General features: G+C 40.7%; 1 protein-coding gene across 2 annotated transcripts in view; it reads right to left on the bottom strand.

The window, feature by feature from the left end:
• The window catches only part of TTC8 (tetratricopeptide repeat domain 8), a 52966-nt gene extending 31515 nt beyond the window's left edge, over nucleotides 1-21451 (bottom strand). The window contains exons 1-6 of one of the 2 annotated variants that reach the window (XM_047796098.1): nucleotides 21263-21376; nucleotides 5342-5391; nucleotides 3928-4048; nucleotides 2466-2529; nucleotides 2192-2351; nucleotides 1887-1976 (exon numbers count right to left, since the gene is read on the bottom strand). In XM_047796098.1, coding sequence (XP_047652054.1) covers nucleotides 1887-1976; nucleotides 2192-2351; nucleotides 2466-2529; nucleotides 3928-4012 — 399 coding nt within the window. In that variant the 5' untranslated portion in view covers nucleotides 4013-4048; nucleotides 5342-5391; nucleotides 21263-21376. Of the gene's footprint in view, nucleotides 1-1886; nucleotides 1977-2191; nucleotides 2352-2465; nucleotides 2530-3927; nucleotides 4049-5341; nucleotides 5392-21262 lie in introns of both variants that reach the window. The other variant, XM_047796097.1, reaches the window with a different exon arrangement.
• Nucleotides 21452-25251: the final 3800 nt, after the last annotated feature.

Genomic DNA, 25251 nt, shown 5'->3' with positions numbered 1-25251 from the left:
AAATTGGAATAAGGTCCTCTTTAAAAAGTAAGTCCTAATCCTCCATTTGTTCCATTATATTTAAAAAAAAATAAAAGGTTATGAGAACGGTTGGTGTTACCACTGCCACAAAAAGGATGTTACAACACCTAAGACAGTGTCAAGGAGTTACCAGCTACCCCAAGCAATATGCCAATGTTAGAAATGATTCCTGATAAGTCAAGGCAAGTTGGGGACCAAAGGTAGAGAAACCTGGCATCAGTTCTACAAAACACTAAGAAAGTGCAAAATCCAGTTCAATTTAAACCTAGTACTATAGGCCCAGTCTGTTCTGGAAGCATCTTAATTTGACTGAGAGAAATGCCTCCATTGACAGCACTCCCTGGTTAGAAAACAGCACAGGGAGTTTCCACTGCAGCTCAGCCGGTTAAGGACCCAACACTGTCTCTGTGAGGATGCCTCATTCAGTGGGTTAAGGATCTGGCACTGCCACAAGCTGTGGTATAGGTCACCAATGCAGCTTGGATCTGGTGTTGCTGTACCTGCGGTGTAGGCCTGTATTTGCTGCTCCAATTCAAGCCCTGGCCCAGGAACTTCCATATGCTGCAAGTGAGGCAAGGGGGGAAAAAAAAAAAAGAAAAAAAAAGATAGAATAAAAAGAAATGAAAAAAAGAAAAAAAAATTTTTTTAAAGAAAGAGAGAAAATAGCACGGGTATCAAGTACCATTCAGTCACCTCAAGTAAATGGTCTAAAAAGATAGGGAACCAGACAGTCTTCATAAAGGAAAAGGAAATCAGTAACACTTTACGATTCTGCTAAATAAAGTTGACTGAATTGCTGTCTAATAAGAAATTAAGAAAAACATCACTGGCATTATCACAGTCTGATTCCCCATTCACCAACTGGCATTTCTTTTCCTGATCTAAATCTCAAGTCTGCATAGCTAGTGTCCTTTCTCATTTTCCCTAGAGTGTTTAATATTTAGTAAATATGCTAAGCACCAGTAGAACTGATAATAGGAATGAGGTCAGCCCTCATGCCCAGAATTCACAGAGACTACAGCTAAAAACCTGAGCTAGGCTTACACCAGTTTCCAGACGATAACTGCTCCTGGCTCTAAAATATTCCACACTCATCTCCAAATTTTTCTGTACTGAGAAGTCATGGACACTCTCCTTTCTCTCCCCACCCCACCCCCAGCACTCTCTCTCTTTCTCTCACTCTCACTTTCTCTTCAATTTAAAGGAGCATTTAATCTTTGAGTGGTTAAGGAAGTTCCCATCATGGCTCAGAGGAAACAAATCTGACTAGCATCCATGAGCATTCAGATCTAATCCCTGGCCTCGCTCAGTGGGTTAAGGATCCAGCGTTGCCATGAGCTGTGGTGTAGGTCGCACACACAGCTCAGATCTGGCGACGCTGTGGCTGTGGTATAGGCCAGCGGTTACAGCTTCAATTCGACTGCTACCCTGGGAACCTCCATATGCTGAGGGATTAATTACTAATTAGAAAGAGCACATAGTTTTTAGCCTCTCTTTGACTGTCCTAAAATCCTACAAGGATCGAAAATGATTTTTCTGAGAATAGTCCAAGCTGAGAAAGAAAAAAATACACACCCATACAAACCACCCCCCGGAAGCTTCATTACCTAAAGACTGTGCTGCATATGTGCTTTCTTTGTTATAAATTGCTGTTCTTTCTCAGGAGAGAAAGAACATATATATTTTATTTCTGATTGACTTTCCTTAACTCAGTACTAAGAGATTATTTTACATATTAGAGTAATTAAACATTTCTATTTTAATCAAGACAAGGTCTTTCCTTCACAAATTTTCATCCATTTTCTGCAATGTTATTATGATAATACTTCTAACACTACTTCATAACATAACTTTAAAGTACATACCTTTGCCAATTTGGGTTTCTGGGCATATTTTGCTAAATTCAGCCTAGATAAATTTATAAAAGGTCCATCAGGACTGGTAAGCATGGAAGCCTATGGGAAAAAATGATAGAACAAGAAATCTGAAACCTTCTCTTGAAACATAAGGTAAATTTAAGGTGCATAAAATTATAAAGCCAACGCAAGTAAAAGGAATCACTTCCCAAATCTTCCATATAATTCTCTGCTCTAACAGTAGTAAAAAATGATGTAATGTGACAGAAATTACTTCGGTCATACAAGGCTATGGTAAAGCTGACAGAATGTACCGTTCCCAGCCTGACAAATCTTCCAGATGAGTTGGTGATAGGGCGAGCTGTGTAGGCGGTTCTGGGTGTCCTGATGGCCTGTTCCATCGTCCCTGGCCTTCCACTTTGTGTGCTGGGTCTAAGGAAACCTGTGATGGGTCTTCCAGCTTGAGTGATGGGCCTGTGATGATTGTAAATTGTTAAAATACAGAGAAGGTCAATAAAGGAAGATTCTCCTACAGTCTGGTCAATACACAGTGGCAGAGGGCATGAAATAGGAGCATACTGCACAGACCTGACAGCTGGACTAGGCCCTCCTGTCTGATTAGTTCCAGGGAGTTTCAAAGATGTTCCAGGACCTATGAGATGAGATGGCAAATTCAATTTTTGTATAAACTGTCAGCTAATGCAATTTGCACAAAGCTGCTGGCCTGGTAAAAAAGACATTACAAACAGAAACCATATCTTAAGGAAACATGTTTGAGACCAATATTTATTGAGTACCTGTCATGTTATTTATGCTACCACACTAACCTTCATACTAATTCTGTAAGGTAGGTAGTATTAATCCCTTGAGCAGAGGCTTAGAGAGTTAAGTGAACAGGTCAACCAGTTAGTAAAGCTAGCATTCAAACTCAAGACAGGCAGGCTCCAAAGTGCCATCACATTAAAAGGACAGTTTTATGTTCATAGTTTATTTTTCCATACAAACTTCTCCCAATAAAAGATTATTTACCCCCAATATCTAGAATTTAGATATTTTAACTCCAAAAGAGCAAAATGATAGGGGAAAAAAGACGTTTTTAATGTGAAACACATATTTTTTTTTTCCCTCAATTCCCACTGTAGCATTAAAACAGCTACTACCTTCGAAACATATATACATGACTTGTAACTGTCATGACGAAGAAATTCCAGCAAGACCACCATATGTTATGGTAACCATCCAACAGCATTCACGTTAGTGCACCTGCAAGCTGGGACCGGGCCACTGTGACAATCCTCATTGTCATTGTCACAGACCAGCATCTCACGCCATGACCTCACATCAAGCATTAGAGCAAATCATCTGCAACTATTACAATGAAGAGATGTTTTCAAATTATCGTTTTTTAAAAAATCTTTTTAGAACACTTCTGTTGTTTGGATGCTTTCTGTGTTTAGACTCTCGGATGAACAATCTTTTGATACATTAGATAAGCAGTTCAGATAGAAGGCACTTTTATAAAAATTTTTAAAATAGAGCTCCTGTTGAAAAAGTTACACATCGGTCTATTTTACAAGATAATATAACTGAATTGTGCCTTTGTACTATAAGACAGAATAGAGATTATCTACTTGAGGTAATATTGTTTCATGTTTATACATGTTTCATGCATATAATGTCTTATTTTTATTATTAAAAAGTATCTAGGAGTTCCCATCGTGGTTAACAAATCCAACTAGGAACCATGAGGTTGTGGGTTTGATCCCTGGCCTTGCTCAGTGGGTTGAGGATCCCGCATTGCCGTGAGCTGTGGTATGGGTCGCAGACATCGCTTGGATGTGGCGTTGCTGTGGCTGTGGCGTAGGCTGGCGGCTGCAGCTCTGATTAGACCCCTAGCCTGGGAACCTCCATATGCCACGGGAGCAGCCCAAGAAATGGCAAAAAATAAAAAAAAAATTTTTAATTTAAAAATAAAAATAAAACGTATCTAGAGAAAGAATTCCTAATCCTAACGGCACTTCATTTACTTAACCAAAAAACCAATACTTACGTGGAACCTGAGCAATAGCATTTTCGTCCAGTACCATTTCTGCAATTCCTTCCTGATGGACATCAATTTCATCTATGTACACCATTTCAGTTAGTGCTCGTGCTTTTAAAATCCAGGCTGCCTAAAAGCAGAGAGAAGATAAACCATATATTAAATTGCATTAGAGGGAGAGCATAGCCTATAGAAGCTAGTCGTCTTTTATTATTATCTAATTTTTTATCAAACATGGTTACCACACTTAATGCATGATACTATTTAAAGGGATTAGCAATCAGATCCTGCTGTGTAGCACTGGGAACTAAGTCTAGTCACTTGTGATGGAGCATGATCATGTGAGAAAATAGAATGTGTACATGTATGAGTAACTGGGTCACCATGCTGCACAGTAGAAAAAAAAATTGTACTGGGAAATAATTTAAAAAATAAAATAAAATAAATACCAAAAAAAAAAGGGGGGGGGGGGCTATGTCCAGAAACAAATATATGAAGGCAAGGTCATTATTAATCAAGAAGCAACTAATATATCAATTATCTGTAAATAAAAGTGTTGTAATTACCCAGTGGGCTTCCAACACGCCTTTTTATAAGGGAGAAAAGATCATTATAGAAAATTTTACTAGAGTCAAAGTTTGAAAATAAACAAAGCTACAACCACAGTGTCCTTTCTGCCCTTCTCCTGCAGGGCCAAGTCCTTTGTGAAAGACTTCCCTGATGGTTTAACACTAAACCTACTTCCCTCTTGTCTTTCTTATAAAGCAGTCTCTTTAGGGAGTTCCTGTCATGGCTCAGCAGTAACGAACTCAACTAGGATCCATGAGGATACCAGTTCAATCCCTGACCTCGCGCCTCATAAGCTGTGATGTAGGTTGCAGATGTAGCTCAGATCCATCATTACTGTGGCGGTGGCTGGCAGCTATGGCTCTGATTCCACCCCTAGCCTAGGAACTTCCATATGCCTTGAGTGCAGCCCTAAAAAATAAATAAATAAATAAATAAATAAATAAGCAAGCAGTCTCTTTATATCAGCATATACTTACAGTATCTGACCAACACTATGATTATTGGGGCATGTTTGCCATCCTTTTCCCTAGAACTCAGGCTTGTTTACCTTCTTCACTTTCACATTTTCCATAACACCTATGGTTTTTGTACATAATAGGTATTATTACAAAAATGTTGACTTGAACTAAGATCAATTTCTCTTACTTCCCAATAGCTAATCAGCACAATCTTGGTTACTCTGTGATCTAACCAGTACAAAACCTGCTAGAAAGTTAGGGAAAAAAATGGAAAAGGAAATTAAGGAATCTGGAAAATAACTCATCAGCTTTGCTTTTTCTTGAGAAATAGATGTAAAGATATGCACAATTAAATATCGTTAAATATTGAAAAGAGCTTTATTGGAAAAGTTTACCTTTCTGCTTCACTACAGAATAGAAGCAAAGGGCCATAAAGCTTGGTGTCCTGTGGAAGATGTGGGGAGAAGGCAACTCGTGAAGCAGCAGTTCAGGACCGACTCTATGGTACCGAGGCAGTAGCAGCAAGGGAAACCTGGAAAGGGGTTAGGCTTCACCGTCCTAGGAATCTGGCTGTAAATCATGCTGGATGAAGGCAAGGGGACGAGAGCAGAACAGATGGAGGCTACAAGAAGTCCAAAGAGTCCCCACGTATGGAGTTCCCGTCATGGCGTAGTGGTTAACGAATCCGACTAGGAACAATGAGGTTGCGGGTTCGGTCCCTGCCCTTGCTCAGTGGGTTAAGGATCCGGCGTTGCCGTGAGCTGTGGTGTAGGTTGCAGACGTGGCTCGGATCCAGCGTTGCTGTGGCTCTGGCCTAGGCCGGTGGCTGCAGCTCCAATTCAACCCCTAGCCTGGGAACCTCCATATGCCGTGGGAGCAGCCCAAGAAATAGCAAAAAAAAAGACAAAAAAAAAAGAGTCCCCACGTAAAGATCGAAAGATGCATTCAATCATCAGTGTGTATTTACTGAGCATCTCAGTTACTGAGCACTGGGCTAGGTTCTAAGAAGGAAATAGCAGATTAAGACATGGATCCATGCATCCTGGAGTTCCCGTCATGGCTCAGTGTTTAACAAATATGACTAGGAACCATGAGGTTGAGGGTTCAATCCCTGGCCTTGCTCAGTGGGTTAAAGATCTGGCGCTGTCATGAGCTGTGGTGTAGGTCGAAGACGCAGCTCAGATCCCACATTGCTGTGGCTGTGGTATAGGGTGGTGGCTACAGCTCTGATTCGACCCGTAGCCTGGGAACCTCCATATGCCTCGGGAGCGGCCCAAGAAAAAGGCAAAAAAACAAACAAACAAAAAACATGGATCCTAATATCCATGAACACATCACCTACTGGATTAAATGATAAGGCAAGGCAACCTGTGACATGTGACAAATGTACAACATGAAAAACAGTTTTCTAAGAATTAGAAAAGAGATCCTTTTGTGGGTTAAAGTAATAGTAATGCATTTAAAAAATATATTTAAGAATAAAAGATGGAATTGCTCTGCAGCTCAGCAGGTTAAGGACTCAGCCTTGTCACTGCTGTAGTTTGGGTCATTGTCATGGCACAGGTTCAATTCCCTGGCCTGGGAATTTCCGCATGCTGCAGGCATGGCCAAAAAGAAAAAAAAAAAAAGAATGAAAGAAAATCTTCATGGTTTTATTTTAATGGGAATAAAGATGGCAGTCTTCCCATATATATTAGAATATATATGGAATATATTAGGCTCATCAAGTGAAATTATAGATTATTGGTTTTTTGGCTTGTAGTTTTCTGGTTGAAGTTTACTGTATTCCTTTTTGTCTTATTTATTTATTTATTTATTTATTTAGGGCCGCACTTGCGGCATGTGAAGCTAGGGGTGGAATGGAAGCTACAGCTGCCAGCCTACGCCACAGCCACAGCAACCTGGGACCTGAGCCACATGTTTACTGGATTCTTATCAGATAATTTAGAATAAAATATTTTGAATGTTATGTGTAAATTTAACTCAATTGAATGAGCAGAATATGGACCCAAAGGACCAATTTATCTGCTAAAAAAAAAAAATCAGTTCCAATTGGAACTGCATCTAACTGTGGGAGCCACCAAAATGCAGAAATAATCTGAGATTTTCACTCATAAAAGATTAGGAAAGCTGCCAGATCTATACAGCTATTCTCTGGGGTCAGGAACGTTGTCACTGGCTTGGACTAATGATTTAATTTAACTCTAAAGATGGAAATAAGTTAATCCTGATTTATCTAGAGTCCTCACAGTTCACGCTGCCCTGCAAGTTATCAGATGACTTTAATTTTTCAAGAGGGCATATTCTTTGCACAGCACCCTCTGGTGGACAGGAAGAAGGACCGCAGCATTTTCCGTTCAAACAGTAAAAGCAGGTGTGCACTTCACTGGCTCCAAAGGAGCACCTACTGCATGCCGGGTCTGGGAACAGAGATGATTAAGCCACAGCCCGTCTTCTAGCTCATAAGAACTTCAGTGTTATGGGGAAAGTATAGCAACAAAAATCTGCGACATGCTATAGAAGGACAGAGACGGGCACCCAACTGCCTTGGGGTGGAGGGAAGGATACAGAAAAGTTTGGCCAGTAGCTGAGACAGGAGAGCATGCTCCAGGTAAGGCGAACAGGGCAGAGGGAGGCTGGCTTGAGGGCTCACTTGGAAACAAAAGAGTTGACTGTGGTAGAAGAATTAGGTTCAGCTGAGAGAGCAGCTGAGACGTTAGAGAAAAAGGCAAAGGGCAAGTGAGGGATCTTGAGCCACTGTGAGGTTTGTGGATCTTTGTCCTGAGGAGGAACAGGCGCTGATGAAGCTTCAGAAGTATGATTTGGAGTCCTAGTTAAATCTACTTTCTAAAAGCTTTTATTATTATGGTATCACTTATAGAGTTGGGTATTAATTATCCACGCACATATTTCTTCAATTCTTTTCATGCCCATACTGTTATCTCACAGTCCAATTCATCATGCTTCTTGACTCCCTACTAACTTTTCCTACTTCCTACTAACCTCTCAAATATCAAGGAGGTGCAAATTTTTATATATCAAGCTAAGCAAAACACAGGAAAGTAAATCCACTATTTTCTCCCCACCAAGCGAAGAAATGCTTCAGAAGCCAAATAGATATTTCTTAAAAATTTTGTTCCATAAGAATCACCTTTTCAAAACGGTAAATAGATCTATATTTGTTTCAGTTTCTAAAATCTTTTTTTTTTTTTTGGCTTTGGATTTTTAAATCTTATTAAAGAGATAAAGCACTATGGATTAAATCAAAGTCCATTTGTACCTCTTCCTAATCATTCTCTTTATTCCCTGAGGAACCATAACCTGAAGTTGGTGAGCATTCTTCTCATCCATAAAAACCTTAGTCTTAAGAAGTAGAAATAATGACGTGAATTTTTGATATTTACAGATCTACAATAAAATCTACTTATACCATTACTTAATTTTAAATTTCATCAGCATTTGGGAATATTAATTTTCCTGACTTTCCCTCTATCCTAACAAAAAATGACCTTGAAAAGCACATATCATTGCTTGATTAAACATCAGAGTGTATTCAAAGAACTGCTCTGGGCAATATAAACAATTCTTGAAATTTTAATAAAAATATTTTATTTTGGAGGCAAGCCAAGTATGTTTTACAGCCCTAAAATCCTTTGCCTGTTTAATTTTTTTTTAAGTTCAAAACTAATCATTGATTAAAATAAATTGCATAACGAAGCTAACTGGTAAACCCACACTGCCCCTTGAATCTGAATAAAACTGTAAGTTGTTCTTTAGCAGATATATTTAACTTGTTAATAAATGACAGGGTTATACAGTTACTGTAAATAAATTTGAATATCTATGTATTAGAAGTACAGTAATAAAAACAGTATATACTTGGGAATTTTTTTTTAAGGGAAAAGCATAGATTCTCCCAATTTAAGTAATAATCATCACGTTATTTCCTTTTTTTATCTGTGAAACATAATCCCATCTCATTCATCTACTGAGTTAGTCTACAGGACATTACTCTTGAGGCAAATATCTGCCAGCCAACATCAGGAAAATATTGACTTACTTGTACTACCTTCTGTGAGGCTAATCCAATTTTAGTGATAAAAATAGACAAATGAAAAGGTTAAAACGCTAGTGACTGAGTAAAACAGGTTTAAATTGTTCTGTTCCTCTTAATACCGAATGCAAGGCTGTGTAAGGCCTTTTGAGGTATGTAAGAAACAATTTTACTTAGTTATTCTTAGAATAAAGCTACCAAGAGAACAGTCTGTCTAACCTGATTTAGATATCATGAGAATCAGTAACATTTGACATTCTGCCTACTCTATGAAAATGAAAACTTAGGCACAGAATATTGAATCATTATCGTAAAGCCTCATTTATACTGAAGTTGTAAAAACCTGCAAAAGAGCAAAGGCAAGAAGTATGAATAGTGAGCTCAAAAGAATCCGGTCAGCCCTGTTCTCTTCTGATTCTTTTTCGTCTTGTGTCTTTTTAGGGCCACAGGCAGCATATGGAGGTTCCCAGACTAGGGGCTGAATCGGAGCTACAGCTGCCAGCCTACACTACAGCCACGCCAGATCCCAGCCAGATCCGAGCTGCATCTGCGACCTACACCACAGCTCACAGCAACGCCGGATCCTTAACCCACTAAGCGAGGCCAGGGATGGAACCCGTGTCCTCATGGTTCCTCGTAGGGTTCGTTTACGGTTGAGCCACGACAGGAACTTCCCCCACTTCTGATTCTTTTAGATGACTCTCCAGTGGATGATTAATGTCCCGTAACAGCATAGGAAACGCCACATACAGGCCCTTCATGAAGTCCCTTTGCTGGTTTGCAACGATCAAATACCACTAAAGTTTTAAATACATACCAACAAGGCAAATTATTGATAATTTAACATAATATTAATTTTAATCAAAATCTTCCAAAATTAACGAAAACAAAAAGCACATTACTTACTTTATTTGTACCTTAGGTCCTTATGAATTGTACATATACTATGCAAAAAATAGTTGTGCACTGTCTATCAATTTGGAAGTCACGATTATGAACATTCCAATGACAAATATCATCCTTTTAAAGAACAGAGTACTACATTTTAACCTATTTGCCCTGTCTAATATCACACAGGCCTCCATCAGAGACTCTATATACTGCTTTCTTTAAAAGATGTGATGATTATGCAAATGAACCCAAGGAGGTTCGATCTGTTTATTTACCCAAAAACACTTAAAATTCTCTCTCTTGCTTGGCAAGGCAAACCGGCAGTATTTGTGTTCTCTGATTTACAGCTCACTCATCCCCTCTCCTTCTTCCCAGACTTACTGGAAACGCTCTTGGCGAAAAGCTTCACTGGCCAGGTATCCCCTGAACCAGACCTTCTGGGCACCTTCCCCACTCATCTGCTAGGTCTTATCCAGTTAGCAGGTCTCTCTATTTTTTTTTTTTTTTGGCTGCGCCCACCCACGACATACACAAATTCCCAGACCAGGGATCTACCTGCACCACAGCAGTAACCATGATGAATCCTTAACCCACTGGGCCACCAGAGAACTCCCTGGCCTCCCATTTCTAACCAAGTTGTTCTAGTAGATGTAGGTGTCTGGCCACGTCTTCCCTTCTTGCTCACTGCAGCAGGCACCTCTCTCTAAAAATAAGACTGTTCCAAGCAGAGTCAGCCTACTCTTTACTCAAGATATACAATCCTGTCCATTGCAGTCTTTTCAGACACTAGAGGCTCTGCTGACTTCTTGGCTCCCCTTCTAAGTCCCTGGCCCCCTTGTCTCCTCCTTTATTTTTCTCATCCTTCTGGGTCAATATCAGTCATTTCTATTTTAGCTCCAAGTCTGAATGAGTAGACTGTCCTATTTCTACATCCACAGACCCAAAGTATTGGAAATATAATAGTTTACTATTTTAGAGGGTACAGAATGCGTGGTAGATATAGCTAATTTATAGCCGTACAAGTAGATATGCAGCAAATTTTCTAACCTATAGCAACAACTAAGCAATAGTGATTAAACTATTCTCTAAACTAAGTTGCAGCTAAACTTTTACCTGAGACACTGGCAATTCAGGATCTGGTTCCTGGAAAGCATTAAGAAGGCAGTAAACATTTTTAGGATAATATAATTTCTAAAATAAATGACTAACAAGGTAGTTGTAGGTGAACTCAACTCATTTGGTAAAAACCCAAATATTAACCTTTTTTTTTTTTGGCTTTTTGTCCTTTTAGGGCCGCATCCACGGCATATGGAGGTTCCCAGGCTAGGGGCTGAATCGGAGCTGTAGCCGCCGGCCTACGCCAGAGCCACAGCAACGCGGGATCCGAGCCGCGTCTGCAAACTACACCACAGCTCACGGCAATGTTGGATCCTTAACCCACTGAGCGAGATCAGGGATCAAACCCAAAACCTCATGGTTCCTAGTCGGATTTGTTTCCGCTGTGCCATGAGGGGAACTCCGCAAATATTAACTTTAATGTTTTTCCAAAAGTGCTCTGAGGAGTTCTGAAAAACTAAAATCCACTGAAGAATGCTAAATTTCCCATGATCAGAAAATTCTAATTACTCTAACCTTATTTAGAGCACAGAGAAGATATCTCTACTTATTTAATTAAGCCACAGTATTTGAGGAATTAAAAATAATTTTACAACTATACCAAGGAACTATTTCTTTATATTCAAAAATAAGTTTATGGTGGTTAAAACATACAGACTTTAATCACCTGAGGAGGAGGAGGAAAATCTACATACAATAAACCCTTCTATTCTGCATATATATATAATGGGATTAGTGGCTGAAGATAAGAAATTAAGTCTGACTGTAGTGTCTGCTGAGAATTTTTTATAAATAGATTATAATATATATCAGTGCCAGATGCTAACCAACTCAGGGTTTTTTTCCTGCCCAAAATTAAACAGAAATCCACTTGTTAAAAAAAAAAAAATTTATAACAAATTTATTTATAAAAGATCTACACTTACTGTCTCTAGTTAGCAGCATCTAAACACTTAATCTGCATCATATTTTATTGGGGAAGATACTAAGAAATAGAATATGGGGGGGGGGAGGAAAGAAAAAGATCCTTGCTTTTCTTGCTTTCTACAGATCCAAAATCCCAAAAGAATACCCTAAATATTTTTTAAGAAGATATTTTGTGTGCAAGCAATGTGTAAACCATCCAGTCACCAAGCAAGGATAAGCAATTTCTTTAGCATGACAAGCACAGTAGCAGCATGAGAGAAAAAGGCTAAACCCGGCCAGAAAGTGAAGGCCTTGTGGGTGGGACCTCAGGACGATGTGGCCATCAGCTGAAGTGAACAGGAAATAGCCACTAAGAAGACATACCAACTGGAGCACTTCAATGCCAGGGCACCTAAGAGAGATCTGGAAAAAGAAAAGATTTCCTAGACCCACAGCCCACACTTAAAAGAAATACACTGACACAGGCAGAGAGCTAGCAGAAGAAATAACTCTTTCTACTCTGTTTGTGTACCTGTCTCTATGACCCATTATCTCATCTGACCCCCGTGACCATCTCAGGCAGGCAGCTAAGTGTTAGTATCCATTTTACAGATAAGGACACAAATTCAGAGATATCAGGTAATTTGCTCAAGATCACACAGAAGCCAGAAGCTCTTGCTTGCCAGTCCATCTTGGAGATAAAAAAAATAAGTTGGAAACAATAAGGCAGGAATGAAAGATAAAGTGTAGGAGAGAGACAAGTTCCATATAGAAAGGGGTCAAAAAAGTTTGCCAGATGTGACTGTAAACAACATGTGAAAAGGAAAAGAAAATAGTCACGGAGACAGAACCATGGATGGTAAGTAAATGCTGGATGCTTGTGACTCTGCCAAGGGCAAGAAGAGTCCTCCACTGGCCCAAACTGACACCAGCAGCTCAGTCTCAGGGCACTTTGTTTGGTGATGGAGGCCCTCATGCTCCCTGTCTCATTCTGCCCCACAGGAAGGGCACATTTACAACTTACCGTGCAGGTAAAGAGCATGTAGGGAAATGATGTGATATGAAAAGGTCTAAGAAGAAAATGAGAGGCCTAGGAGTTCCCTGGTGGCACAGCAGGTTAAGGACCCAGCACGGTCACTACTGGGGCTCACGTCACTGCTGTGGCACAGTTAGATCCCTGGCCCGGGAACTTCCAAAAAAAAAGAAAAGAAAAGAAAAGGAGAGGCCCAGAAAATGGAAAGGTGTAGAAATAAGTATGGTTGTGTGGATGGAAGATGGAGGCAAGGCTTAACCATGAGTGAGGCAGAGAACGTGTTAATTCCACACGTGGAATCCCTGGCATCCCTGGTGGGCACTGAAAACATCCTATGGGGGGAGGGGCATAATTAAATAAATGACAGTTCTGTGTTAAGTGCTATACTCAACTATGGACCAATGATAGATGGAGGAGAGAAAAGCAGGACACACAAGAGGTAAGGAAGTCAGAAAAAAGGGAAAGATTTATTGAGTGCCAATAATCAAGGAATTATATTCAATCTCAATTTATCATCAGTTTCACTGAACACTTTCCTTGCAGATGCTTCCCAGATTACCACAATACTTTCAGAAAAATACAAGTGACAGAATCCTACCTGCAAATATTTCTAGCTATATAGAGTCAATAAGCAGCTAACTTTTTTGATCGCTTACCATGTGTTAAGGAACTTAACCCTCACGGGAGTTTCCGTTGTGGCTCAGTGGTTAAGGAACCCGACTAGGATCCATAAGGATTCGGGTTCAATCCCTGGCCTCGACCAGTGGGTTAAGGATCTGGTGTTGCCATGAGCTGTGATGTAGCTGCAGGCACAGCTCAGATCCCACATTACTGTGCCTGTGGCGTAGGCCAGCAGCTGTAACTCTGATCGACCCCTAGCCTTGGAACCTCCAAATCTGCGGGTATAGCCCTAAAATAGCTAAAAAAAAAAAAAAAAAAAAAAAAAAAGAAAAGAAAAGAAAAAGAACTTAGCCCTCACAACAACCCTTTGATGCAGGTATATTATCATGGCCATTTTAGGGATGAGAAAACAGGTCAAAGTGTGCAGGCAGTGTCTGAACCTAGACACTCTCAGACAAGATCAAGCACGTTGCTTTATATGTGAGACCACGGCAAGGCTGGAAAGCAGACTGCTGAAGACCAAGACCAGGTGTGGCTGGTCTGCAGGTCCACCAGGAGAAGCAGGACAATGGAGAGAAAGAGTCAGATATTTTAACTTAGAGACAGGGCACAATATTTTTAAATCACTAAGACCTTCATCTTTGGCTCTCTCTCAATTATAGTTTTATGATTTGCATTAATCCACCCACATAGGGAATCACAAGTTATGTTTCTTGGTCTAGCAAATCATTTCCATGGGTATCCGCACAGTTGAGAAGAAAGCACCAGGCCAGCCCTAGAGTCAGAAGGTCTGGGCTTGATCCTCAGGGAGCCACTTAGCTGCATGACCTTGAGCAAGTCATGCAATCTCCATTAACTAGTCCTCCTCTCAAATGAGAGCAATAATGCCTATTTTACAGGATAGCTTTAAACATAAGACCTTGCATTTTAAAGCATATTCCACAATTTCCAGAGTTCTTTTACATAGACGATATCAGTTCATGAAGTGTAAAAGGTGGTAGCCCTTTCAACGAGAAGGAGCAACCACACAGAATTTCTTTACAACAACATGGACTTCTTCAGGATCCAGAACCGACTCCCAGTTACGGGTCTTCACAGGAAAACTTCTTTTTGAATCTCCTTCAAAGCCAGTGAGTAAGAAAACTGGGAAAGTGGAGTGACACTGCCCAGAATCAGCAAAAAACTCATTAGCACAAACTTCAATTCACAGCAGTTTGCTTCCTTCCTTCCCTCCTCCCTAGGGTACAGCGTTCTCTTAGGTTGTTGCTATTACTTCAGGGAATTAAATCTCCAGATTATTCTGAATTCGACTTCCTAATTGCCACCAATACTTACCCTGGCTAATGAGTCTACCCGGCTCTGTTCTTCAACTATGGAATCATTATTCGGAATTTAGCAGTAACAGGAAGGAAAAGGATGTAAGAGCACAGAGAAATAAATGGATTTCAGAAGGTTTATGAAAACCAAGTGGGCATGTAGTCCGTAAAATTCAGCAGCAGACAAATTCATGAAGTGAACTGCTCCACAGAGTATAGAATCAAAAGATTAAGTCTGGCTCTAAGTCTCCATGGCCCCAAAGAGGAAATAAATTAGATAATCATACAGAAAGATGTTTCTTTGGCTTGGATCACTAGATCACTGTCTCAACCAACGACTAACATTTAGCTCACAGGGGACCCCGGCCTCCCTATCTTTCATCTAAGCCTTTCAGCCTTTTCACCACCCCCAATATTTATATTTTTACAAATCTACAAAAATATTTACAATAATAACTCCCTCTTCTCTGCAACATCTCTCTATAAGCAGAGACTGAGGGTGGGAGAGGAAAATGTGAATCACCCCTATTCTGATAAACAGCTCACCTTTTCACTCACAGAATCACGCTTTTTATAATTTAAAGATTTATCAGAAATCTGGTTTTAATAATTTAAAAATTTATCAGAAATCTCCCCTTAAGAAAAGTATATAATCTTAAAAAAAAAATCTGAAAAACCTCTATGTTTTATGAACTGCTTTATTATACTGGAGCTAAAAAAATCAGGGCTGGTTTAAAGCCATCAATCTGACATATGGAACACAAAAAACAGTAATCAGATTAAGCAACTAATCAGGATGACCGACCTGAGCTATAAACACAAGCATTTCCCTCTAGGTCATGCTGCTGCCTGAAAGGCCATTTTGCAATTCTCTGTTATATCTCATAACTTTTAACCACTTTTTCAGTCACGCTTTAGAGAAAAACTTTGAAAAAAGATGCTTCTCTCATTCTCACTGTATTTTGTCAAATATACAGTCCTTCTGTATCCAAATAAAAATGTATTATACTCTAAGGAAACAAGCTAGTCCACAGTATATCCTACCTCTCTGGCCAGCCTGACTACTCTGACTTTGCCAAGAATCAAAACAAAATAGGAGTTCCTGTCACGGCACCGTGGAAACAAATCTGACTAGGAACCACAGGGTTCCAGGTTCGATCCCTGGCCTTGCTCAGCGGGTTAAGGATCCGGCATTGCCGTGAACTGTGGTGTAGGTCACAGACATGGCTCAGATTTGGTGTGGCTGTGGCTGTGGTGTAGGCTGGCAGCTGTAGCTCCGATTGGACCCCTAGCCTGGGAACCTCCATATGCCGCATGCACAGCCCTAAAAAGCAAAAAAAAAAAAAAAAAAGAATCAAAACGAAATAAAATCCTAAGAGAAAGTGCAAGGTACTAACTAAATATTTTTTATGATACTATACCAAAATCTCTTAAAGGAGACCTAAATGTAGAAGAAATAGTCTTAGAGGTGGGCTTCAGACCAAAAGGTTAATGTATGTTGACTGAAAGGTTCTTTTTGAGGCTTATAAAAAGATTAGCAAGCAGCAAATCATTTTAGAGAGGTTCTCCTCATCTGGGAGAAAAATAAGCAAAACCCAAAGTGAAAATTAACATAAAAAACAAAAGCTATTTTTTTTTTTCTGGGAGAAAAAAAGCAAGAGCAAAAATGTATCCACTGGGAGAAGTTCCCCTGTGGCACAGTGAGTTAAGGACCCAGCTGCAGCTGTGGCATAGGTCACAACTGCAGCACCGGTTTGATCCCTGGTCCAGGAACTTCCACATGCTGCAGGACAAAAAAATTTTTAAATTAAAAATTAAAATGAATCCACTTGGCACTCAGGAGAAATATTTTAATTTCCTTTCTCTTTCCAGACATTGCTTCAAAGTCACTTACTTGTAAGACAAAAAAAAAAAAAAAATGGAGTTCCCGTCGTGGCGCAGTGGTTAACAAATCCGACTAGGAACCATGAGGTTGCGGGGTTCGATCCCTGCCCTTGCTCAGTGGGTGGAGGATCCGGCATTGCCGTGAGCTGTGGTGTAGGCTGCAGATGCGACTTGGATCCTGCGTTGCTGTGGCTCTGTTGTAGGCCGGCAGCTACAGCTCTGATTCAACCCCTAGCCTGGGAACCTCAATGTGCCGAGGGAGCGGCCCAAGAAATGGCAAAAAGACAAAAAAAAAAAAAAATTCACTCACTTGTACTAAAATCCTTTCAATGGCACAAGAATGGTAATTCAAGGAGCTGCAGGGGAAAAATACTCCAAAATGTTGAAGCCTCAAAAAAGCCCAAGAGGCGAAAGAGGCAGGTGAAGATAAACGGGCTGAGTGCAGGGCTGAGGACCATCTGCTTCTACTACCGTCATCGTGTTTCTGTTAGACTTCTGTAGATTTCTAGACTCTTCATTTAATTTCCCCCAATGAAACAACAGGAGCATCGTAAGAAACACCAATACCAACGACTATCAGAAATACTCTCCTGGAAGACGCCAGAAAGAATCTGTTCGACTGAATAAAACAAAACTGACCCTTGAAAGAAGAAAGGAATTAAGAATGCCCATAGTGCCATTACATTTATTTGAAAAGCTAATACATTTAAGAACCTAGGGTGCTGAGAATTAGGATGGGGGCAGGGAGAGGCAGAGACCATCAGGCACCGAGGGTGATCACAAGCAGAGGGAAAGCTGCCACACATAAATGACACCAGCCCAACGCATAAGGGAGTATCATCAATCACTCACTCAGCAAATACATAATGAGGGCACCTATGTGCTAGATTCTGTGCCATTCCGTAACAGATCTAGATCCTAGACTCATATTCTAGGGGAAAGAAAGAGAATTTTCAAGCTTTTAATCAAAGGAATCTCCTTAAGCTTCCCAAAGCATTTCATCAATTGCATCAGCACTCTGACATAGATATTTAAATTCTTTTTAATTAGTTAAGAAAAAAGGATTTCTGTAAGCATGGGAAAATCATACTGGAAAATAGTTCCAAAATAAAATAACAATTGGATACAAAATACACAAATTTTTTTAAAAAGAGGAAGGGAGAATCCAACTGCAGTAGCTTGGATTGCTATGGAGGCGCCAGTTCAATCCCTGGCCAGTGCAGTGGGTTAAAGGATCCACCTCTGCCACAGCTGCAGTGTAGGTGGAAGCTGTGGCTCAGACTCAATCTCTGGCCCAGGAACTTCCATAGGCCTCAAGCGCAGCCATTTAAAAAAAAAAAAATTACAAATTGATACTAAGAAAAACATACAGTGAAAAAGCACAGTGTTTAAAGGTTGGATCCAAGAAAAACTAAAAGGAGTGAACCCCATAAATTTTTCAGAGGCCCTATCCAGGTATCCAAATGCCAGCTTGATAAGGTAACATCAAGTTAAAACTTCTGTTCCTGATAAAGTACTACTCATACTTCTGACAATACATGCATAGTTCCTCTTTAAATAAACTCTCAGTGTAACAAATAAAAAGGATTAGAAAGGAAAAGAATATCATAAATTTCTGCCAGATCTGGCACAGATTCTCTTATGCCTTCTCTGATATCTTTAGGAGCTGAACCTATCAATCCCTGCTCACAACGGCAAAACAGTAACAAAGAATAACATTAAAAAAAAAAAAACCTATGATATTAAAATTAATTATGTATATTATGAACTGTTATCTCAAATCAACAACAAATAGGACAATGGAATAGGCCAGGACACAGAAAGATCTGCTGCCATAATGATCTTAACTGTTTACCAATGATGACATTTCCCAGAATGATCCTGACTTTTTTTCTTCATTACCCTTATCAAAATCAGATCCACTAAACACACCTTGTAACAAGTCTTAATCTTCCAAGAGGGCCAGCAAGGCCTAAGGAGAACTATATAAGAAACTGAACATAATTGGGTATTTTAAACAAAGTACTTAATTTGTTCATCCTGTTCTTCCTACATACAAGGAAAGGAGTCAAGATCTCCTCTACTCTTCTTAACTATTTATAAAAACACTGCTGCTTCGCTTATACAGTTCCCAAAATGACAACACCTCCCCAGGATAAATTTGTACCTCTGTCTCTCCAAAAAGGGAACTACTCGGCGGTCAAATAAGTATCGGAATATTGTCTTTATCAAAACTAGACAGGTTTCCTTCCTTCAGGACTTCTCAGAGCCTTTAATCCAAGTGCACAGATAAGCTCTTTACCACTTAGCTAAATCTTTTCGCCCATGGCATGTGGAAGATCCTGGGCCAGGGATCCAACCCGTGCCATAGCAGCAACCCCAACAGCTACTGTGACAATGCCGGACCCTTAACCCACTGTGCCACAAGGGAACTCCTCGGCTAAAATGTTGGAAAAGGCACAAAGATGGGAAAATGTACTGGGAAAGGTTCAGAAACACAGAGTTTTGAAAAATTAGGCTAAAATAAGCACCAAAGAGGCAGCGTAGTATAGACAAAGGGAATGGGCTTAACAGCTTTGAAACTTTAGACAAATTATGTCACCTTATGTCTCAGTGTGCCTCAATCTGTAAAATGGGAGAAATAGTACCAACTTCCTAAAATAGCTGAGGATTAAATAACATATAAAATCCTCTGAATCCAGCTTGACACAGAGCAACTACTCAATAAATGCTAGCTATCATCTTTGTTATCTACTCTGCAAGGTTCTTCTAAGCAAATAAATACATACAATTTATAGAATTTATGCCTGGCAAGTAGTAAGCACTCAATAAAAGGTCATTGGTTTGAACACATATAAAGTCCTTATCACAGTGCCTCGCACAAACTAAACCTGAAGTGCAGTACTGAATAGTATTCTGATTATGTCATTAAGATTAAAAGGTCTTAACCATTAATAAAAACACTGCTGCCTATAACACATTCCCCAATGTGACAACATCTCCCTAGGATAACAACAACAGATATCTGACCCTCGCCCACTGCCAAAAAAGAAATCGGTGGTGGAATAAGTTTCAGCACTACTGTATGAATCAAACCTAGGCACAATTAAGTTTCTTTCTGCAGAACTTCTCAGAGCCTCTACTACGAATCTGGAATCTAAGTAGGGGATATACATTTCCCAAATGCATTTAATGAGGAAATTTTGAGCACTCTTGGGATTGCTGTTCTGTGGAACACAGTATGGAAACTACCTTAACTCAATGGAATAACAACACAATGTCTGGTACATCACTAGTTTGTAACAAACTCTGGTTGTATGAATGTCAAGGGGTCAATATTCTGTCATGGTTCCCAAACATATTTGATGGTGGAATCGTCGCTTTTTTTTCCAGCAGCAGCATTTATGGGACTACCGTGCCAAGAAACACACTTGTCCACAGAAATTCAGTCCCATTAACTAATGTGAACTAAGACAAACAGAACCTAGTTTAGCATTCCCACTAACACGGACTGCTGTACCCAACTGTTGCATCTGAAGGCCAAAATACTCACCTCAACAGGTTATCCTCCATCTATTTGCTGGAAACTAAGGCAGAGAGCCTAGTAACAGTTTTCACACCTCCATTTACATAACTCCCCTCCATTTTCCTTTTTTTCTAACATCTCCAAGGCAACACCACCAGAGGAAAAGCTGGGAAACTATAACTACATAAATATATTCTGCATTTACTAGAAGTGCTAACAAACTGCACTATCTCTGCTCTATTCTCTCTGTTTCTCTTTTACCCCTTTCAAGAATTAACCACCCACCAGAGGTGGACCTCTCTTATACACAGCATAAGAGAACCTAAATAAACTCTTCAATCAATCGAGAGTTTTTCCCCCATCCCTCCCTCCCAATAATAGATGTTATCTTTTCCTCTCCTAGATTCTCATTCCCAATTTGCACTATTTGTCTCAAGTTGCACTCAAGCCCCAGAATAAAGGCTCCTCTTTTTGGACAATAATAGATGCAACTGTCTTAAGATGAAATGGAAGGATCACATGTTGGAGCCAGAAGGAAAAAAAAAGCAGCCATTTCCACAGGGGGTGGGAAGTTACAGATCTTTACGTTTATACATAATTGTTTCAGAAATTAGTAACGCACACGCAGCGAGCTTACAAGCCCATCTATTATGCAAGCATAAAGGAACTAAAAAAAGTTCGTCACCAAAGTGTTCCTTTAAGGGACATGTGAAGCAAGGGGGCTGCTGAAGTTTGAGGAGGAGACGGTCATGGCATAGAACCCATGGGTCCTGCAGGGACTCGGGGACATCGCGGGCAAGGATCTGAGGGCCGTGGTTCTAGGGGGTCTCGCTCTGGGTGACTGTGCTGACCACTCGGTCAACCTCAGCCAGGACCTTCCTCCCTGGACCCCTCCCGGGGATCGGGGCATCCCCCTGAGCCCTCACTCTTATCGCCGGGAACAACAAGGCTGACGGGTCCGGCCGGTACCTGATCATAAGGGGACTTCTCCAGCATCTGCGTGCACAAATCGGCGCAGAGCTGAAACTTCCTGCGCCTAAAATAGCTCCAGGCCAGGAGCAGCGGCTCCATCTCCGAGCCCATGGCGGCGGGGGGCGGGCCGCGAAGGACCAGCGCCGGGTCCGGGGAGGGCGGGGGGCGAGGAGCGGGCGGTGTCCAGCTCTGCTCAGCAACGCGCGGCAGCGGGGGCCTTGCCGGAGAGGCGCCCCGCATCGCGCCTGAGAATAGGAAAAAGAATGCTCATCGCGCGTAGAACTCAGCATTAGGGCTTGCCAAACCTTGGCTTCTAACACTGTATACCTTCGAAGGCTACACATTTCATTAATTTCGAGGAGCCGGCGCCGTGGCTAAATTAAGAGGCAGTGACTTAGACATTCCCAACCGGGGTCCTCCACTCATCCTGTTGCTTAGCAACTGAACGCTGGGCGTACCCTGCCAGTTCCAGAAAAGTCCCCCGAATTGCCCCTTCGACGGTTCGCTGCCCTACTCTTCTCCTTCAAGCACTCTTACCGCTATCGTTTGCTCTTCTGACTGTAGGAACATCGGTTTCTTCTATATCACCCGCCCACCAGAACCCAAAGCCCTAAATATATAAAACTCTCCAGTCTTCCTTCCAAATCCTTCTCACCAAATTTCAGTGTCTCAATTACAAGGTACATTGAAGATCGCTTCCTCCAACCCATTCATTTGACAGCTGCGAAACTGAGACGGGTTCAGAGAAGTAATTTACCTAGTGTCGCAGTGGAGTTAGGGAGCTGGCCTGAAGTTTGCAAGATTGCGAACCGTTAATACACTTGTTTATTCAGCGATGCCTAGGGGTTCTGAATTATAACTCACTAACATTTTTACCAAACAAAATAGTGTGCACAAAAAAATTTTTGAAAAGCTTTTTGAAACATCATCTGCAAGCACCTGTTATTTGTCAAATGTTTACTTATGCAGAGCGATTTCTTCAGGTACAAGTCTGACTTTCCACTAGAGATTTAGGCAGTTAACACATGTCTGTCATGGTTAGGAAAAAAGAAGTGTGACCAAGCTAAATCCACATAGACTCATTATGGAGGACTGCCGGATCTTTTTTTCCTCGGCTTCTTCCTGTCACAGTGGGAGAGGCAGGAAAGGAAAAGTCCTTATTGAAGAACTTTCTAATCAGGCCTAAATCTCCTTTAGAGATGAAAAATGAACTAACAGTCTATATGAGAAGAGAATCTGAAAAAAAAGGATATGTGTGTATATGTATAACTGAATCACTTTGTTGTACAGTAGAAATTATCACAACATTGTAGAACAACTATAATTCAATAAAATTTAAAATACATGTATTTTAAAAAAAACTGGCAAAAGCTGTTAGCAATGTTAGATCATTCATAATTTTCTCATACCACTAAGGTACTATAATACAGACATCAGACATTATATTGAATCCAGATACGCATACCTTTCACACGTATGAAAATGAAACCTACCTTTCTAAACTGGTTATGAGTAGTTTTTTTTTTCTCCTTTACTAAGCAGCCTTTCTTGAATTTTTTTGTATCTTGGAAGCAATGAATTATCAAGAATGTCATTATTCCAGTTATGTTTATTGCAGTTAGTCCATTTGTGTTTCCCTGGAGGTGCCTCTAGAAATGTAATGTGCCTAATGCAGCAGCCCATTCTTTCTAGGGGGTCAGGTTTTTAGGACTGTACATGCTGGAATTGGCAGTTGGGCTCAATGTTTCACAGGGTCCTTTTGTTTTCTGGTACAATGTAAGTGGATTCTTTTTTTTTTTCCTTTTCTTTTCTTTTCTTTTTAGGGCTGCACCAGAAGCATATGAAAGTTCCTAGGCCAGAGGTGGAATCTGAGCTGTAGCTTCTGACCTAGCCACAGCCACAGCCACAGCAATGCAGGATCCGAGCCAACACTGCAACCTACACCACAGATCACAGGCAATGCTGGATCCTTAACCCACTGAGCAGAGCCAGGGATCAAACCCAAGTCCTCATGGATACTAGTCAGGTTCGTTAACCCCTGAGCTACGAGGGGAACTCTTGTAGTGGATTCTTTGTAAGTGATTCTCAACCCCGGCTCTATATTAGATTTCTTGAAATAAAAAAAAAAAAAAAACTTTAGAATCTAAAAAAAGTTTAAAATAAAAAAAAATACTTTTAGCATCTATCTAGATTTATGGAAAATTACAAAGATACAGGAGTTCCCATACACTCTTCACTCAATTTCCCCTGCTGTTAACATTACTATGATACATATGACACAAGGAAAGAACCTACATTGGTATATTACTATCAACTCTGCAATTTATTCATATTTCAGGAGTTTTTCCCTAATACCTTTTCCTATTCTAGGATCCTACTTTGGATACCATATTACATTTAATTATCCTGTCTCTCTGGCCTCCTCTGGTCTGACAGTTATTCATATTTTCCTAGTTTATGATGATTTCGACAGATTCTTTTGTGTTTGCTTGTTTTTGTCATTTTAGGGCCACACCCACAGCATATAGAAATTCCCAAGCTAGGGGTAGAATCAGAGCTGCAGCTGCCAGGATACACCACAGCCACAGCAATGCCAGATCAAAAGCTCATCTGCAGCCTAGGATCCTTAACCTACTGAGTGAGGCCAGAGATCAAACCTGCATCATCATGGATACTAGTCAGGTTTTTACTCTGCTGAGCCACAACGGGAACTCCAACCTTTGACAGGTTTTGAAGAGTGCTGATCACGTATGTAGTAGAATGTCTGGAGAGCTCTTAAAAAAACAGGTGCCCAGGTCAGTCTGGTGGCAGCACATCATGGAGCAATGACAGGAGGAGCATGGAGTGGCTGGGGGACTGAAAATTGGGTGTGTGAGTGAGTGTGTGTGTGTGTGTGTGTGTGTGTGTTTAAAGAAATAAACAAAAAGTGCCCACACTCCATTCCTGTTGATTCTGACTTCAACAGTTTGATGTTAAGGCTGGAGCATCAGAGCGTTTTGTTTTTTTAAGTTTTCCATGTGATTCTACTGGGCAGCCAGGGTTGAACACCCACTATGTTGAGTTTGGAATGGTTTTGTAAACATCGTGATTGTTTCCAACTTCCTAGAGAGAAAAAGATTTTCATAAGCAGGATGTCTTTTCCTCTCTGGGAAGATGGGAATAATCACAATGCAGATAGATAGATAGACAGATAGATAGATAGACAGAGATATATAATATTTTAAGAGCATATAATTTATCTTAGCTTCTTTCAGAAGGCTATTAATTTTTTTTTTCTTTCAGAAGGGTCAAACAGAGGAGAAAAAATGTAGAATACTTAGCAAATTGCAGGATGTTAAGCCTGTCCAAATGTAGCATAAAAGGTGCCTTTAGGAATTCCCTGGATGGAGCATCAGGTTAAGAATCCAGCATTGTCACTGCAGTGGCTTGGGTGGCTGCTGTGGCAAGGGTTTGATCCCTGGCCTGGGAACTTCCATGTGCCACAGGTGTAGCCAAAAAAAAAAAAGTATCTTTAAAAAGTTGTAAACAGGAGTTCCCGTCGTGGCGCAGTGGTTAACAAATCCGACTAGGAACCATGAGGTTGCGGGTTCGGTCCCTGCCCTTGCTCAGTGGGTTAACGATCCGGCGTTGCCGTGAGCTGTGGTGTAGGTTGCAGACGCTGCTCGGATCCCGTGTTGCTGTGGCTCTGACGTAGGCTGGCGGCTACAGCTCCGATTCGACCCCTAGCCTGGGAACCTCCATATGCCGAGGGAGCGGCCCAAAGAAATAGCAAAAAGACAAAAAAAAAAAAGTTGTAAACAGCCTATTTTTTATTTTATTTATTTTGTATTTATTTATTTTTCGTCTTTTTGACATTTCTTGGGCCGCTTCTTTTGCCATTTCTTTTTGCTTCTTGGGCATATGGAGTTTCCCAGGCTAGGGGTCAAATTGAAGCTGTAGCCACCAGCCTACGCCAGAGCCACAGCAACACAGGATCCAAGCCTCGT

The sequence above is a fragment of the Phacochoerus africanus genome, chromosome 9 (assembly GCF_016906955.1).
Source record: "Phacochoerus africanus isolate WHEZ1 chromosome 9, ROS_Pafr_v1, whole genome shotgun sequence".
NCBI lineage: Eukaryota > Metazoa > Chordata > Mammalia > Artiodactyla > Suidae > Phacochoerus > Phacochoerus africanus.
This window is presented reverse-complemented; position numbering and strand designations above follow the sequence as displayed.